Genomic DNA, 17154 nt, shown 5'->3' on the forward strand with positions numbered 1-17154 from the left:
GAATGAGTCTTTGGAAATGTCCCGTTTTACAAACAGGTATCTGTGCACCTTTCTAGCACAGGTCTTTATGGGCTACAGAGGATGAGGAGATATGTACTGTAGGATGTGAAGTTCCTTTAAGTGATTAGGCACTTCACCAGGCATAGACTGAAGTGATGTGGAAATGCCTTTGGAGTGGAGAGAGGGAGTTCCCTGAGAGGCAGATGAGATGAAGTATTTTTACACTGACAGCCCAGAGCAGCAGTGAGCAGCAGGCTCCAGAGAGGGGAGGCTCCCTGGGGACAGCACACTGCCTCCCAGGGAACTCCCTCACCAGGAAGAGCAATGACTGGGCACAGGCTCCACCAGTGAAACCCAAGGAAGAAGCAGAGTCCCATCAGAAGAAATTATCAGCAGTGATCTGATCTGAAAAGCAACGTAATTCATGTCTCACTCGGGACCTGAGATGCCACTGAGAACATTTTCTCTCTCCCACACACAGCTGTGGACTTTTCTGGTGCTGCAATGTGAAGCTCCCCAAATCTCACAGAATCATAGCACCATTACAGCTGGAAGAGACCTCTGAGTCTGAGCCCAACCACTCACCCAACCATGCCATGTTCTCCACTAAACCATACCCCAGGTTCCCCATCCCCACGCCTTTTGAACACTTCCAGGGATGGTGATCTCATGCCTTTGCATTCCACCACGTTCACACTTCTGCCAGAGGGGAAATCTGTCCCAGGAAAAGACAGAAAGTAGAACAATTCTTTTGACCAGGTGGCTAAGGTGAGCAAAACTGCTCTTGCTGAATGTTGGTGGGTTTTAATGGTACTGGATAAATAAAATTTCTTCAAGATTAAGTAAGAGTGCACTTAGATGTTTTGTACGGCCCTCTTTCATTATGGTTTGATTTTAAAGGAGGAGTACTCAAACAATGAGAAATGTGAGATTTCTATCATTTAAAGAGCTTGGCAAAAGCCATACTGCATCTTTTTGACTGATTGATTACTCTTCGAATGCAGCAGCTTTGCCAATAGCTCTTAGACTCTTTTCTCTATCTAGCCAGACAGCTTCCCATGTTGTTTATGAGGCCTATTTACACACCAGCTGGGGAGAAAAAGCCTACTTTTATAGCCCTCTCCCTGAGGGCTTTGATCCTAAAAACTCAGAAATTAGTGGAAGAATAAAGCTTATGAAACAACATTATACTGGCACACAGTAAGGGACCATTTATGTCCTCACTTACAGCCCCCAGCAACCACAGGCAACTGTGGCAATAAATATTTTGAGCCTGCAGACCATCCACTGCTCACACACCTCCACTGCAAAGGCCACAGCACATCAAACCAAACTTAAGACCTTGCACTGAAACACCAGCCACCTCAACTAGACTGTGCCCCATGGAAAGAAGGGGAGACACACAGACATGTGGGCCTGGATCTGGGTTCTTAGGTCTTCTGGCTATAATACAGCCTTGGCCCAGATGCATATAGAAAAAATACACAACATACACAATACATAGCATATCTATCAGAATGTAAAATACATTCTGATAGATATGCTATGCCATGAAAATGAATTTCTGTGGCCCTAACTGGATCTAACAGTAGCTCAGTGTGTGTAGGTAAGGATGCTGCAGACAAGCAGCAAGCTGTTTCTCCCAGCTAAGTCACTTGGCAAGAAGCAACCTGTATGTTCAAGCATAATGATTCAGCAAGCTCTTTTAATAACAAAATTAATGTCAGTGCATTTGGAAATCAGGTGTGGGAAGCGCTCCCATTAACAGCAAAGCTGCCAGCTAAGCTCCAAGTCTTGCAGAAGTTGAGCACTTCTGACTCACAAGAGTCATTGTCACTTCTCACACCAGCAGAAGTCCCTGCAACAGCAACACACAGATCAGAGAATCCCAGAACCACAGGTTTGGGTTGGAAGGGACCTTAAAGATCATCTCATTCCAACCCTCTGCCATAGGTAGAGGCACCTTCCACTAGACCAGGCTGCTCCAAGCCCCATCCAACGTGGCCTTGAACATTTTCAGGGATCCCTCGGTTCTAAGTGAGCATCGCTCTGAGGGAAGTTCTGTACTGACCTGGGTTAAGAGCTGGGATGCTCGTGGAACAGTTCTCTTTTGCACAGGCTCCCATCATTGATGTCAGGGTTGTAGTGGGAACTTCATCAATACCTATGGAAAAAGCAGGATGTTGACAAAAAGACAGGCACTACATTGATGTTAAGTTTTAAATCATTATTTTCTAGGAGCGAATCACCAGGTTGCATAATTAGGAAGGAAAAACAGAACAAATTACACCAGCAATTCCTCCCTCCTTGAAAGGTTCTGCCTCAACAGCTCAAAGCAATCACAATGAACAAAAATACAGTTTTATATTTACTGTATATCACAGCTATTCCCATTTCATCTCCTGAAATTAATGAATCCACATCAAATGCGGATGCTTCTGGTAAGCACAAAATATATTCAAAGCAAGAAACAACTGTCAGATATGAAAATAATGTCAGTTTTAAAAACCATTAGATAAATTATTCACAAAAGCTGACAAGAAGGACACCAAACTGACATTCAGTTATCCTGAATGTAGAATATTTAAGGGTTTTCAAGGATTATAACACAGTTTGGTACTCATTTGTAAATATGTATAGGTTTGTGTAAAACACTAATTTAACATTCCCAAAGTAGTAAATGTATACATCAGCTTGATTTTATCAAACCAATTTTCTCTTGTGCACCTTCAACAATTTTCTGCATTTCAAATTAGAGATACAAAAAGATTTAAGGAGAAAAAAATGAAGGCAAAACTATACAACAAAATAACAGCCTAAGACAGTATGTGTAATGCAGAAAACATGCACTCTGACTTACTCTTTCTGCTACTTTATAAAGAAAAAATTTAAAGCACTTGTCCTGGGAAGCATAATGTTCCATCAACATACAGTCAGCATATTTTCTTGATGAGTTCTTGATCAGAAATGGCAATGTATGAAGCCAGCAAGAACATACCCACACCACAAAAATCTGCCAAGAACTCAACAGAAGCAACACAAACACACAGGAGCTGCTGCCCTGGATCACACCAAAGCTGTGTGTAGCCTCTCTTATTAAGATGGTCATATCTACCTTTCAAAGTGAAACTTTCACACCCTAAGTTCTGTCCCAAAAATGAATGTAAGTCAAATGTAAGCCAATTTAGCCCCAGTATAACCCAATTTAGACGGCAGGAAAAAAAAAAAAAAATCACAGTATGTTAAAGAAATCTGTCAGGTTCCTTTTTTTTTTTTTTTTTTCATATGGTTTTGAACCAGCTACAGAAGTATGCCAGGCCCAGGAGTCTTGAATGACCTTTGCCTTGTTTGTGAGCTTTAAATCCTGAAAAAACAACTTCAGGAAAAGAAGTTCAGTGGCAAACACTGAGTGCACACAGCCCCGGCTGGGTTCCGCCAGTTCTGTGCTTGTGTACAGGTCTGAAGAGTTCAGCATTTGGGAAAATCATGCCTCGAGGAATTTAATCAGCAGCTATTCTCAAGTATTTCTCTGCAGCCAGTTGTTATTCCCCTGCCCATGCTCCCAGCAGGCTGGTTGGCAGCACACACAAAGCTCTCAACAGACCAGACCTGGCTCTTTTTTAGCAAAGCAAGTTTGTAACTCTCTATTCACTTTGCTAAACTCTCTCATTCCAGAAAGCTGAAATCCTGGCCTTTTTAAAACTGGTTCCAAACCTCCCAATGACTTTACTGAAGCCAGGATTATACACTAAGGATGATGATCATGAAATACACACTGAGTATAAAAGATGCTCCTAGCAGTAGAAATGTGAATTCTGTAATAAATTCTGCTGGATGAAGCTTAAAAAGCAATGAAATGAATACAGCTAATGAACATGTTAAGATCACATGCCTCATACAGTACACAGAAATTGCTATGAGCTGCTTTTAAGGTGGGATGAGAACCAATACAATCCACTTGGAGCTGCTTTTCACGTAGGAAAATACTTAGGAAATACAGATTATTTTTTTAATGTTATCACGAGTTTGTGAAACAAACATAATAAATCAAATGTGCTAGATTTTAGCATTTCAAGAAATAAGCCCAGACTAAAACAACCCTATACACATTAAATTTTACACAGAGACTTAATTGAGTTCTAAGGTATATGGAATTAGTTCTGCTCTCACACAGGCACAAATAAAGAAATTTGATGTCCTTAGATGAAAAGTTAGGTTACGCAGACAGAAAAAGGCATACATCAGAAGCAAATTTTAATATAAAAAACAATACCTGCAGCAGGGGTCCTGATTTTCAACCTGTCAACCTCCATGATAAAGTCATCTTTCAGGAAGAGGAAGCCAATGATGGAGAAGAGATAAACCAGGATGAGAGCAAGCACTGCAGTGAGGATAATTGAACGGCCATTCCGGGTAACACTTTTTATCACATTTAGCAACGTCTCCTCCCTGTACACCAGATCAAACAGCTGGGGAAGGCAGAGAGTAGAGGAAAAATGAGTACAAATGAGGCAATATATAGATGCTACAAAGAAAGCAATCTGAACTACTGAAACATGCATCCAGCCATGTTCTACATTCTCAGCTTCATAAACTCACATTGATCTCAGTGGGAGCTGGTCATGCTTATGGAGGAGGAAATCTAGCACAGAACTTTACATTTTATAATTAATTATAGCAAAATCCACAAAATATATTTGAGTCTGATTCAGAGATGGACAACACCTACCATCAAGATCTGTTCTTTCCCCATGTTTAAAACCAGGCTAGACTAAAATTTAAACAGTGTCTTCATACTATGGATCTATATCTACAAAGTAATTTTTCATGTTATCTCTCATCTGACAAACATGTACAGGCTGTAACGCAAAAATACACTCATACATATAAGTAATTACATATTTGTAAACTTTCTTTGAGCTCATGTAAATGTCACATGGACAAGGATTGGGGTCACCTCTTAGTAGGACAAAGTTAAATTTATTTAAAGTCACTGTTTGTATAAGACTAGAAACTTCTATTCTTCTCTACCCTGCAGTACATGGTTTCCTGGTATTTAACTTTAAAGAAAGCTTTATATTAAGGTAATATTGCTTTAAATGTCAAAAGCCTAAGCCAGCAATTAAACGTGACAGGAGCTTTACAAGAACCTGTAACTTTTTTCTCCTACAATTTTCTTGATGTTCTATAGTGCTTTGGACCTTATCTATAATGTATGTATTTCTACTTCAAAACACTCAGATTACAGATATAAAGCAACACACTATGATTTATCAAAATGCTCCACAGAATAAGGTGTTAGCCACAATTTATAAGATCTGAAATCGACAGCTTTGTGAAAGGATTGATAATAAAGAAAGAGGGGAGACAGTTATGAACAAGTATTAGAGTTCAGACTACATCCACTACTAAGTGAACACCTGGAAGCAACCTGGGTACATGGATAATGTCCATGAATCATGGACATTGGTCAATAGCAGTCACTGAAAAAAAGTAAGTACATAAAATGTTTCTTAAGCTGCTTGACACTTTGCAAAGTATAACTCATTGAAAGAACAGCAAATAATTTGTGTATTTTTAAAGTAGGAGAGTTACATCCATTTGAAGAGGGTCCTTCAGCTACAGCAACAATCTTGGCTCCTTTGAAATCTGCCCAAACTTTGAAGCAGACTTTAATGTCAAAATCTGGAAAGTCTGACTTCAACAGACTTTAGGAGCTCTACCTGAGTTAGCACTGAACCCCTGAAAATTTTAGTGTGCTTAACACATCTTTGAAATGCTGGGAGTTCATCACTATTCAGGAAGCTGAGAAAAAATACAACAGGAAACGTAATGATGACAATTTAGTCAGTGTCCCTACAAGTTTCACATGTTCCACTATAGAGCAAAAGGATTAGCAAACAAGAGCAGTGAAACACCTCTTACTGCTACTCAGCATGAAGGGAGCAGTTAGTGGAGTTTAGCATAATTTTGTGTGATTCATTTTCACTGCACCTGTACCACATTATTAAAAGGCATTCCATCTGGGTAATGGCAACAAAAGAAAATGAAGTGGGATACATTTCAAGTGATGAATCTTCCCGCTACACCAAAAGCTTCCCAAGTAATTTGTTAAAAATATATTGGGGATGAGGAATAGGGATCCTTTGGTACAGGTATGATGCACACACCCTTGGACAACTGCCCCCGAAATGTTAGGAGTGACAGAAGACACAGGAATGGTAGACAGAGAATATGGAGAAAGCTGGGAAAAAGGAGTGGGCTGGGTGATGATTGCCTGAGAAGAAAGGAGCAAACTTTCAGTTCTAAAACAGATAAAATAAGTCCTAACAGAAACAGGTTCTTATAAAAACAGCAGCTCCTAAGGGGCAGCAACACAGCAGCTTGCTAAAAATATGCTTGATTGTCAGGAAGAAATTGAAGACAGCTGCACGGGTAACGGTATTTTCTATTTTTGCAAAGTTTTCCTCTCCACAGCAGCACGTACTTACCAGGAAGCTGTAGAAGAACTCATGCACGCAGAGGCCCAGCATGCAGACCAGGACATAAGCCACGTGGTAGAGAAAAGCCATGTCCATGATAACCGCTCTGTAGCCACGGGTGAAGGTCCCGCGGTTCCCAACAAAGCTCACCAGGAACACGATTTTGTTACAGAGCTGGGGGGAGTAACAAAGGCTAGGTTTATGCCTCAGAAAAATCCTAGTATTTATTGTTTGGGTTGCTGTCTAGATAGGTTGGTTTGACTAAATGGACAACCTTGAGATAGCTGGAGTGAGGTGAGGTGTTGGGGAAGATGAAATAGGAAAGCCCTATAAATATGATGGCCTGGCAAAAGAGTTAGAAAATACAGATATTGAGATGAGAACAAGACTTGAGATACCAAACCTTAATTACTGAGCAACTCGAAAACAATAGTACAGCCAAATTGAAAGCAATCCCCCCTCTAATTAAACAATGCCCTTTACCTACAGATAAACGCAAAGGTCAAATGGAATGTTCTGTCTCACCCCCCAATGTATGGTTCGTCCCACACCTGTAACCCTCCCCTGAAGTATCAGGTATCTGTAACCCCATTGGCCCAAGTCCTGTTCCAGCCCACCTTGAAGCCCCCTGATAAGGTGTGCCCGGGGGACCGGACGCTTTCTTGGAACTTCCTCCTGGGACCCTCACCTGGAACCCTCTCTCCCTCTCTCTCCCTGGGCCTGCCACGAGTTGCGGCTAGCAACTCCAAGAAGGGCCCTTCACCCTTTATAATAAACCACATCTTCTAAGACCTGACTTCAGAGATCCTTCATCACCACCCATCCAAACCGTCCTGGAGCCCAGCGTTCCCCGCAGATTGGCACCCAATATGCAAGACCGACCCCCACGGACTGGCGCAAAATCCAGCTCTGACAGAGCACTGGGAATGAGCCCATGGGTGAGTGGAAGTACATCACCTCTCCAACACTGCACTGTGCCTCATCACACTGTGATTTATTCCTATAACATTAGCGAATAGGTGGGCAGGATTAATGTCACGAGGCATTAAAATCCAGCTGGGGAGTGAACTCCCAACAATTTTGAGTTTAGACCCGAGACTATGTAAGAGCAGCTAGGCATGCTACTACCAAGAGAACAATAGTAACACAACAGAAAGTGTGGGTGGGGGTGTGTGAGATCTATTTCCTTCAGATCATGTTCTTCAATTTAAAATCCCTAAAAAAACCCTCAGAAATGAGGACATTTTTGAAGTATAGCATTTAAACAACAGCATCAGATTCTCCCTGGCTCCTGAGCTTTGCCTGCACACGAGCAGCAGTGCAGCAGTGAACAGGAAAGGGCCTCACCTCATTTCTCTGGCAGTCCAGGACAAGGAATGAGGACTCAACACGATTCCCTTGTTCACAAATTTGACGTGGTCAACTGCTGCTTACTTGCCTTTACCTTTATGTCTGGATATTTTTCAGTATGTGAAATTCTCACATACAGAACTGGTGGCAAACAGCCCAATACTTCATGCTGGGGTGAATTAGAGCTGTAGCAGTCAGGCAGAAATTTAAATAGATGACTTGTGAGCACGACTGTGTATCTTACCAAGCTCAGTAAGCATGCAGACTTATTCATGTCTAAGTTAAGAGATCTGGCAAGGGACTGAGAGAATTTTTAATTTTGAAATTTTTTCTTCCTGTAAATATATTTAAGGTCTCAGAAACATTTCAAAAATTTGTGTAAATAGTGCTGAGAGTATTGGTAGAGAACATTATTCTTTTAACATGAGAAACTGTAGATTTGATTGCCCTTATGCAGCAATATTTCTTTAAATTTCATATTGTTTTTAAAATATTTGCATATGCACAAAACGAAACCAACTTTTTTCTTATCTTCCCACTTTGCTGACACTGCTGTTTCAGGATGACTGGAAATTATTTATTTTTTTTTGGCTTAACCAATGAACCAGAAAAAGAAGTTTTTGCACAGCTCTAATCAAACGAGTTGTTTAATAGGAGACCTTTAATATCTTTCCTTCTGCTGAAAGGGAAATTCTGGTTGCTTTTGAAATACTTACATTAGCAGCACCAAGGAGTATCAAGGTAGGACCGAGCCCTATAGTATATATAGACCTGAGAATAACAGACACCAAAAAGGGTCGAATGCCAACAGGCTTGGAGATGAAAAACAGCATTGCTGTGCAAAACGCCACTGCTATCCAGAGGAGCATGGAAAACAACGGTGAGAGCGTGCCTGTGCAGAGGAGAAAGGGAGATTTGAGAAAGGCATCTTTGGAGACTCCATTTTTCACCAAGAAACAGATCCAAAAGATCAATTCCTTTGCCAGCAGAGCTAACAAAAGCGTGATTCATGCATCACAACTGCTGACCACAGCTTGTCCTAACTGCAGCAGGAGCTATTATTCTCGGAGTATTGTTGCTTTTTGCCCAGGTAATAATATGAACAGCTAATGAAATTTCCATTAAAATCCAGGGAGTGCTCAGAGATGGAACAGTTTACCCTTCTCCTGGAGCAATCCACTAATCAGCTCCCTTCTGCAGGGATCATTAGGGCCCCTCCGGTCTGATTCCATGATTGCTCAGCTACAGAAATAGCCAGTCCTGGGGGCAGCATAGCAAGTGGCAGCGCGCTGCAGTGCCACGTTTCCAGCCGCGGCTCCCGAAAAAGCAGCTCCCTCCCGAAGGGCCGCGGGTGTTCCGCGGGAGCCTCCGCCTCCGCACCGGGAGCGGAGCGCTGGGCACAGCGGGAGCGGCCCCGGGCAGGGCCAGGCGGCAGTCGCGGACCGCTGAGCGGCTGCGCTCGGCTCCCGGGCAGGCAGCGGCTCCCGGCTCCCGCCGCCTGCACAGCCAGTCCCTGCTGCTCTGCAAGATGCTGGCTCCAGGCGCTCCCCGAGCTTTGGGCGATGCCCCTGTTTTCCCTCTCCCCTCTGCTTAAAGCTCTGGAAACACACCATGTTGCTGTGATATAAAAAGCACATTCAGATCTCAGGGCGCTGTCACACTTGTACACTGACTTCTATTGTTATGAGATGAACCGAGAGGTCAGTGATGGGGGAGAAGGGAATAGAAAATTTAGCTAGACTCACAATAGGAATCTCTTTGGCAACAGATACACAGCTGAGCAGCATCACTGGGATTAGAAAACAATGAGACGAGGCCCTAGCCTCAACATTCAGATGGCATCTGAACTATTCCAAAGTTCAGGAGTGTTTCTATCCCTGGTGGGAAGTTCAAGGTCAGCTCTGTCAGAGAGTTTCTTTGCCAACAAGATTTGAAAACTTTTAATGGATCCTAAAAAAAATTACTTTCAAGCCCATCTGAAAGGTAAGGCCAAAGTTCCCTGAGATTCTTTCATAAACCAGTTTTCCTTCTTCCCTACTGCAGGTCCAATTTCATGCTGCAGGACCCACATCAGTACCACGTGCAGACAGGCACCCTGGAGTCAAGGAGTCTTCACAGAACCATGGTTTGAGTTGGAAGGGACCTTAAAGATCATCAATTTCCATTCTTCCTGCCATGGGCAGGGACACCTTCCACTATCCTGGGTTGCTCAGAGCCCCATTGAACCCGGCCTTGGACACTTCCAGAGATCCAGGGGCAGCCACAGTTTCTCTGGGCAACCTGTGCCAGGGCCTCACCACCCTCACAGGGAAGAGTTTTTTTCTAATATCTAAACTAAACCTACTCTCTGTCAGCTTGAAGCCATTCCCCCTTGTCCTGTCAGCATGTGCTTTTGTCTCCTTTCTTTCTTTTAGGCTCCCTTCAGGAACGGCCTCCAGCTCGAGCAGTTTTGCCTATGTCATATTACATAAGAACTACAAGTACCTACTAAAAAGCAGCATTTTGGAATTATTAGATCAGTCCAAGTACCTGAGACAGATGAATAGAGGTGGATTTACACAGGGTGAAGGGGAAAAATGGGAGACAAACTCCAGCTGTTGGATCAGGCTTTGGTGGAGAGGGAGGCTGGAACTAAGGAGGCTGTCTCATGACCTGCTGATCCGATTTGGCCACACCTATTCCTTACTGCTCAGGAGTCGCTTTGGCTTTACAAACACCAGGAGCTGGAATCCTGAAATGTGCTGTCACTGGATTACTGGGGCCACTTTAACTAATGCCATATAAATCTGCAGTTCAGAATAAGTATTAGTACCTACTGATTGCAGACTAGAGGATTTCCACGAGTATAGATTAGCTAAAATTTAGTAGCTTAAAAGGTTTATTTTTAACCCTTTATTTCTCCTCTCATCCTCCATGGGTTCTAATGTGCTCTGAGTGACTCCCCAGTTTACAAAGCACGAGATGCTTCCTTTCTCCAGGGCACAGCCCTGCAAACTCTGCCTCACTCCACGAGGCTGTGGAGCTGCCTGAGCTGTGACCTGCAGAGACCACCCTGTGGGGGCTGTGAGGGCAGCGTGGTCCCCATGCCAGTATATTTTAATCTGCAGCCTTTCTGTTCTGCCAGCCAGCAGGAATGTTTGCTGGTGCCAGCTGTGGTATTTGTGAAAAGCACATGTACCTACTAGAAGCTGGACTGCTTCCACCAGCCCAGTTCACATGCCATCAGACAGAGGTGACTTTCAGTCACATTACTGACTGGCCACCAATCAAAGGCCCAGAGGTGAATGGCTCTGCTCCCATTACCAGTATTCTAAACTATTTAGTGTCCTTTATCCCAATTAAGCTTGTTTGGGCTTCAAAGAGGCCTCCTGCTAGTCTGCTGCATTTATAGGAAATAAAAAACTTAATTAAATATTTCCTGTGACATGGGATGAAGCAGAGACAGAATCGTAAGTTTTAAGAGTATTTTTACATAATGCATTTCTCCTCTGCAAAAGTTATGCCCTTTTATCCCAATAAACAACACAGTCAAAAGCCAACAAGCTAGTTTTCAAATAATTCTCTTCCATATGTTTTCAAGACTGCAAGTCATTCAATTTGGTCAGCCTTAAGGAATCTCTGTCCCTTTGCTGCCAGGAATCCTCCTTCAGTTCAGAAGCTGCAGCTAAATGTGTGCAGTGGGACACTACAATATGGCAATACAAAAAAATTAGCTGAGATCATCTAGATCATCTCCAGCTTATGCTCTGTCCATTCTGCTCTGCATTGTGTGGGCCATGTGACACACAGATCAACCACCACATTTCAGACAACATCTGGTACCTACTCAGGAGACACTAAATGGCTTCCAGATATGACTGCACCTGAGAATGCAGCTTTATTTGTTACCTTAGAAATGAAAGCATCTAAAATTAAAACAAAAAATAAGACCAAACTCTACTTGCCTTCATCTCCATCATCTCCAAAAGGGTAGAACAGAGCAACTGCTAAATTGATGAATACAGCAAGGTTGAAGGAAATGCTCCCCCAGAGAGAGATGTGTCTGGAGAACCAAAACAGGGCTGGATTATCTAGAAAGGCGAGAAAAGGAGCAATAAGCAATAAGCTGAAAGCAAGCAGAAACTCAATCACCAATGACCCCAAGGGAATTAAATACAGATTAATGTAGAAAATATGCAGATCTTTAACTATAATAGACAAATATTAAACATAGGTTTGCCATAAAACAAAGTTTCAAGCAGAGCTTTTAATCCAAAGATCACAATACTGTTTATTATATACTGGAGTTTTGCCTCTGGTAAGATTTTAGGCCTGGATATTTTGCAAGGGAGTCTTTTTATCTGCATCTGAACCTGCAGCTTCTGTGTATGGGGACATAAAATCAAGCACACAACTAGATTTTAGCACTCTGAATGCCAGTCAACCAGAACACCCAGAATGTATCATCCAGATGACCTATTTGGACCAAGTACACCGATGACATAGGCAAAGAACCATGGAATGGGCATGGTTTCAGAACTGCAGTATTTTCCCCACTTCTGTCAAACTAAAAACATTTTGATCTGCTTGGGAAGCAGGCAATATTTGGTCTGCCTGGGTTTTGTTTGTACAAAAGCTGACTATTTCCTGTGTGATGCTCAGAAGCCCATGGTCACCTGCTGACAAACAGCTCTGTACTCCGACTTAAAAGGACTCAAACAAGCCATGATCTCCACATGTGAAGTGTTGTACAAACACACAGAAAGAGTCCATATCCCAAAGAATCTATAGTCTAGCTAGAAAATACTAAAAAGGGAAATAGTGCAAAACAGGGTTGAATCTTCATATGTATTAATGCACTAAAATATGTTTAAATGGATATTTGAAACAAGAGCCTATGTGCAATAGTGTAAATACATCTGGTCAGAGAGGTTTCACACATGATACATCCCTGTTAACTAGATTTTAAAGTACTGAAAACTTCCTGCAAGTATGCAGAGCACCCAAAGAAGATTTTTATAAACAGCAGACTCCTTCAACTGCATATCCTGCCTCAGGCTTCAGGCCAAATAGTCTTTAATAGCAATTAGGTAAATATTCAGATTTCACTGTGATAACCTTGTACTGCTGAGTGCTGAGATTTAAGCTTTTGGAGACACTGCAAAAATGACATCTGCCAATTTAAGCAGCACAGACTTCATGCTAACAGACATTTGGCTGAAGAATGAACCCAGCTTCAACTGAAATATCTTTTCAAATAATAAAAAAAACCAAAACAACCCAACACAGAGACTTGTGGGCTATTCCACTGATGAATGGAATTGAGACATTTCTGCTCTGAATAAAAATAAACCCATTTTCTTTGTTTATAGCATTAGGCAGGTCTGGTCTATCTAATTGTTGGGTTGCCTCTTTTGTGTTTCTAATGCAAAACCCCCAGATATGATTTTTTTTTTACTGAAGTAATTTTTCTACAATACAATGACTTTTATTCCCAAATATTCTTCAGATTCTGGAATCATGTATTTTTCAACTTCTATTCTGCTCAGTTTGTCAGTACTAAGTTTTTAGGGTGCCACCAAGAGAAGCAGACTTGGGTTGATGGAGTTTATGCTGAAGACTTGCTGCTGCTGCAAATTAAAGCCTGAGATTGACGTATAAGAAATTGCAATAACATCCATGTTTCCATCACGTTCAGGGTGTTCCCACATTGCTCTGACTATCCTGCTGCTCTAGACCCTATTCCTTCCTTCCTTCCTGATCAGTTGCTGTGAGCAGATGATGTGTGACACTCCAAGAGCATCTGCATTTTAGCAGTGATTGAAGTGATCACTTTAAGCCATTTTTATGTATGTTCAGCCTGGAAAAGAGAAGACTTTGGGGTGACCTAATTGCAGCATTCCAGTGCCTGAAGGGAGCCCACAGGAAAGATGGAGATAGACTCTGGACAAGGACCTGGAATGACAGGACAAGGGTGAATGGCTTCAAACTAAGAGTAGGTTTAAATTGGGTATTAGAAAGAAATTGTTCCTTGTCAGAGTGGTGAGGCCCTGGCACAGATTGTGCAGAGCAGCTGTGATGCCCCATCCCTGGAAAGTGTCCAAAGCCAGGCTGGGTGGGGCTTGGAGCAACCTGGGATAGTGGAAGGTGTCCCTGCCCATGGCAGGAGGGGTGGAACTGTGTGATCTTTAAGGTCCCTCCCAACCCAAACCATTCTGTGATTCTAAGATATATAAAATACAACTTTCTGCTCCAAAAGCCAAGGGCAGAGTTGACAGTGGCTGAGCTGGCGGGAGCCTCCTGATCCAGGCACACTGGCAATAGCCCCATTCCTGCCAAGGGCCAGGAGCTGTACTGCCCACCAGGGAGCTAAAGACATTCAGGGTACCTGGTGGGGCTTCCCTGCCCCTCCTCTTGGTGGCCCTGCTTTGACCTCTCCCTCATGATCTTGACCAAGCAGCTCAAGACCACACATGTGCCTCCCCAGTATCATGGGACATGCACCAGTATGGGCCAACTGGGACACCCTGCAGCCCAGTCATGCCAGGCTGATGTGGATTGGTAGAGGGGGACTGGCTCCATGGGAGCTGGGCAGATTTAAAGCAGCTGAGGTTCTGGTGAGAGATGTTTGTAAGTGACTGACATTTACGAGTCTTTTGATGGCCTTTCAGGAATCTGCAAACCTCAAATATGCAGCTATACATGTTTTTGTTAAATATTAGGGGCCTTGGTTTAATTAGGTGCAACACTATCAAGTTCAGAAGAACTACACTCAGTTCTTCCATCCCTCAATTTAACTTTTGGAGTCCAAAACATCATCTTGAACACATTAATAACTGCTCCATATTACACTTCTTTTATGGTGGCATGCAAGTGTCTCAGCAGACCTACACTCTCAAGCCCAGAACAGTTTTGGCTGTTGTAGTGTCAGAGTGAACAGAGAAAAGTGTATCATTAAAATGAAAGTATTTGAAGGTTTAAAAGCAAGGTTTTAGCATAATAAAGCTTTTTTTTTTTTCAAATTACATTACTTACTTCTAATTTTCTTTTGCCATTTCATCTCGTTGTACAGATCCTCAGTCTGCTGGAAAAAGTCATTGACTTTGCTCCCTTGTTCATCTCTCTCTGTTGTGTTGAACACCCGACTTTTGGATTCCCGAGTGAGGAATTCACAAATATTGGGGACAGGAAAGACAATCTTTTCCATTGTTCTATCGTGGCGAACAATCTAGAAATAAAATACACGTTTGCCAGAGTGAGTGACTATCCAATCATTTTGTCATATCTTTTCTTGCTCACAGCTCCCCTTTTATTTACAAATGAATGCATTAATTATTTGAACATTACAATAAAGTTGGACCAATCAATCCCAAAACAGAGTAAAGCTGGTTTTATTTTCAAAAGCCTGCCTGAATAAGGTGGCAAATACAAGTCTCAAGAAAAACCTAGGTTCAGACTTTGCCAAATATAAAAAATGTTGTAATTCAGAATGCTTCAATTTGTCAGCAAATTGAAACAAATCTGACCCAGTAAAAAGTGGAGAAGTTCAGGGGCTTTCTGCTCTGATTACAAAATGCTTTGCTCATCTTGAATCTGTTTCTATGATGGGATAAATTGTAAAGGTGAATATGCAAAAACATCACCTTGTTACTCAGGCAGCACCCATATCTTGTCAGTCTTTATCTTTTTACTTGACAAAACTCAAGGTTTTGAATTGTTTGCATTTCAGCACCTACCAAGCTACTGGTGAGCAAGTTAGATTTTATTTCATCTCACCACACTGCCATCAAAACTGTTTCCCCATTCTGATTGTTGACTCTGCATTACTAAAAATACCGAAGTGGGTAGAAAACCCTTTTAGACTCTTACAACCATGCCTCTGTGCAACCACTGGTGAAAATAAAAAAACACCACTATTTGAATTTCAAATCAAACAAATGAGATACATTAATATAGGGGAGATAATATCTGACACACTAAGCAGGTCTAGGACTGCTTTCAAAGACAAGCAGTTACCTATTTTGTATAGCAGCAATGCTGGGTTGAGTTTCACTCTTCTAGAAGAAGCTATTGGCCACATAAAAGTTGACCACAGTGCTTGTTTAATGCCTAAATTTACAAGCTACCCAGATAAACTGGCTGATAATTGCTAAGAGAGATCTCAGCAGCAGGCAAAGAATTAAAATACATTAAGAGAAGCACTCAGCTGCCCCCTGGACAACCAAGACTGTGGATCTTCCACCCATCCTGTGGGGGGATATCACTGTGGACCTCTGTCTAAGTCTGACCTATGGCAGGTGTAAAGTTTAAAATAGAGAACAGAACTGCTGAACCAGGCTAAGCCTTGGTATTTTAAACAAAAGCCATATTGAATGTCTAGACCACTTCAAAACCTCTTTGTACTCCAGGCAGAGTTTTAATTTGATCAGCCAGAATCTGTGGCTTTGAAACTCATGATTATTTATTTAAGATGATTCTTGACTTCATGACACAGCTTCTATCTACAGTCATTATTTCCCTAACAATTTCCCTAACATATTTTCCCTGTGTGTTTGGTAACACACAGGAAAGCTACTGTAAAACGATGGTTTGGAGCCACTTCTAATATAGGTGTGTATTCCTTTATCTTCCACAGCCAAAAGCATATTATTCAACCTTCTCCTCAAAAATAACCCACGCCATTTGGAAGCTTAAAAAGAGTAGCTACACCACATGCAAGATGCAGACTTGTCCATCTTCTGGAGAGCAATCTTTTACCTCTATCTGTGCCGTATGTTTGGCGTAAAACCTCAAGGCTTCATCTCCTTCATCTGGATCTGACCCTGGCTTCAGCATCTGTTGCAATGTTTTATTGTGACAAGCCAACTAGAAAAAGAAGAAAAATCTGATTTATGTCCTGCTGCTATGTTTTCAGCTGTATCATCTCCACTTAACTAACACAAATCCTCCTTCCCCCCATTCCCATATACTTACATGCTCAACTCAAGTGGGGCTCTTTCCACAGGTAACAACAAAAATGTAATTACTCGAGAACAATAGAAATAATTTAGTCTTAAGAAGTCAGCAGAAAGTCTTCAGTTGAGATTTATGAAATGCAGCTTAGTCTGCAGCCTGGATGGTTTTTGGAGGGCTTTTGACAAATGTCAAAAAATTAGATTGAATGCTTCTTTTCGCTTGAGTTTAGACATAAAATTTACATACATCTGAATACTAAATTACATTGATGATTAATTTTTCTCAGTGACTTCAAATGGCTAAACTAGGTTGTAGGTTGGTATTCCAGGGCTGTAACTATTTCTGAGGGACCTGGACTGTAGTGCCAGGTAAATACATCCTTAACTGT

At 42.0% G+C, this 17154-nt stretch overlaps 1 protein-coding gene across 3 annotated transcripts in view; it reads right to left on the reverse strand.

Annotated features, from left to right (window-relative positions):
• Positions 1–17154, reverse strand: part of ITPR2 (inositol 1,4,5-trisphosphate receptor type 2) — a 242810-nt gene that overhangs the window by 30333 nt on the left and 195323 nt on the right. For 2 of the 3 annotated variants that reach the window (XM_053978468.1, XM_053978469.1), the window contains exons 46-52: positions 16569–16676; positions 14847–15039; positions 11777–11902; positions 8549–8724; positions 6492–6656; positions 4274–4469; positions 2072–2164 (exon numbers count right to left, since the gene is read on the reverse strand). In XM_053978468.1, the coding sequence (XP_053834443.1) occupies positions 2072–2164; positions 4274–4469; positions 6492–6656; positions 8549–8724; positions 11777–11902; positions 14847–15039; positions 16569–16676 (1057 nt within the window). Of the gene's footprint in view, positions 1–2071; positions 2165–4273; positions 4470–6491; positions 6657–7982; positions 8018–8548; positions 8725–11776; positions 11903–14846; positions 15040–16568; positions 16677–17154 lie in introns of those variants that run through there. The other variant, XM_053978470.1, reaches the window with a different exon arrangement.

Source organism: Vidua macroura, chromosome 5 (genome assembly GCF_024509145.1).
Source record: "Vidua macroura isolate BioBank_ID:100142 chromosome 5, ASM2450914v1, whole genome shotgun sequence".
In the NCBI taxonomy this organism is placed as follows: Eukaryota; Metazoa; Chordata; class Aves; order Passeriformes; family Viduidae; genus Vidua; species Vidua macroura.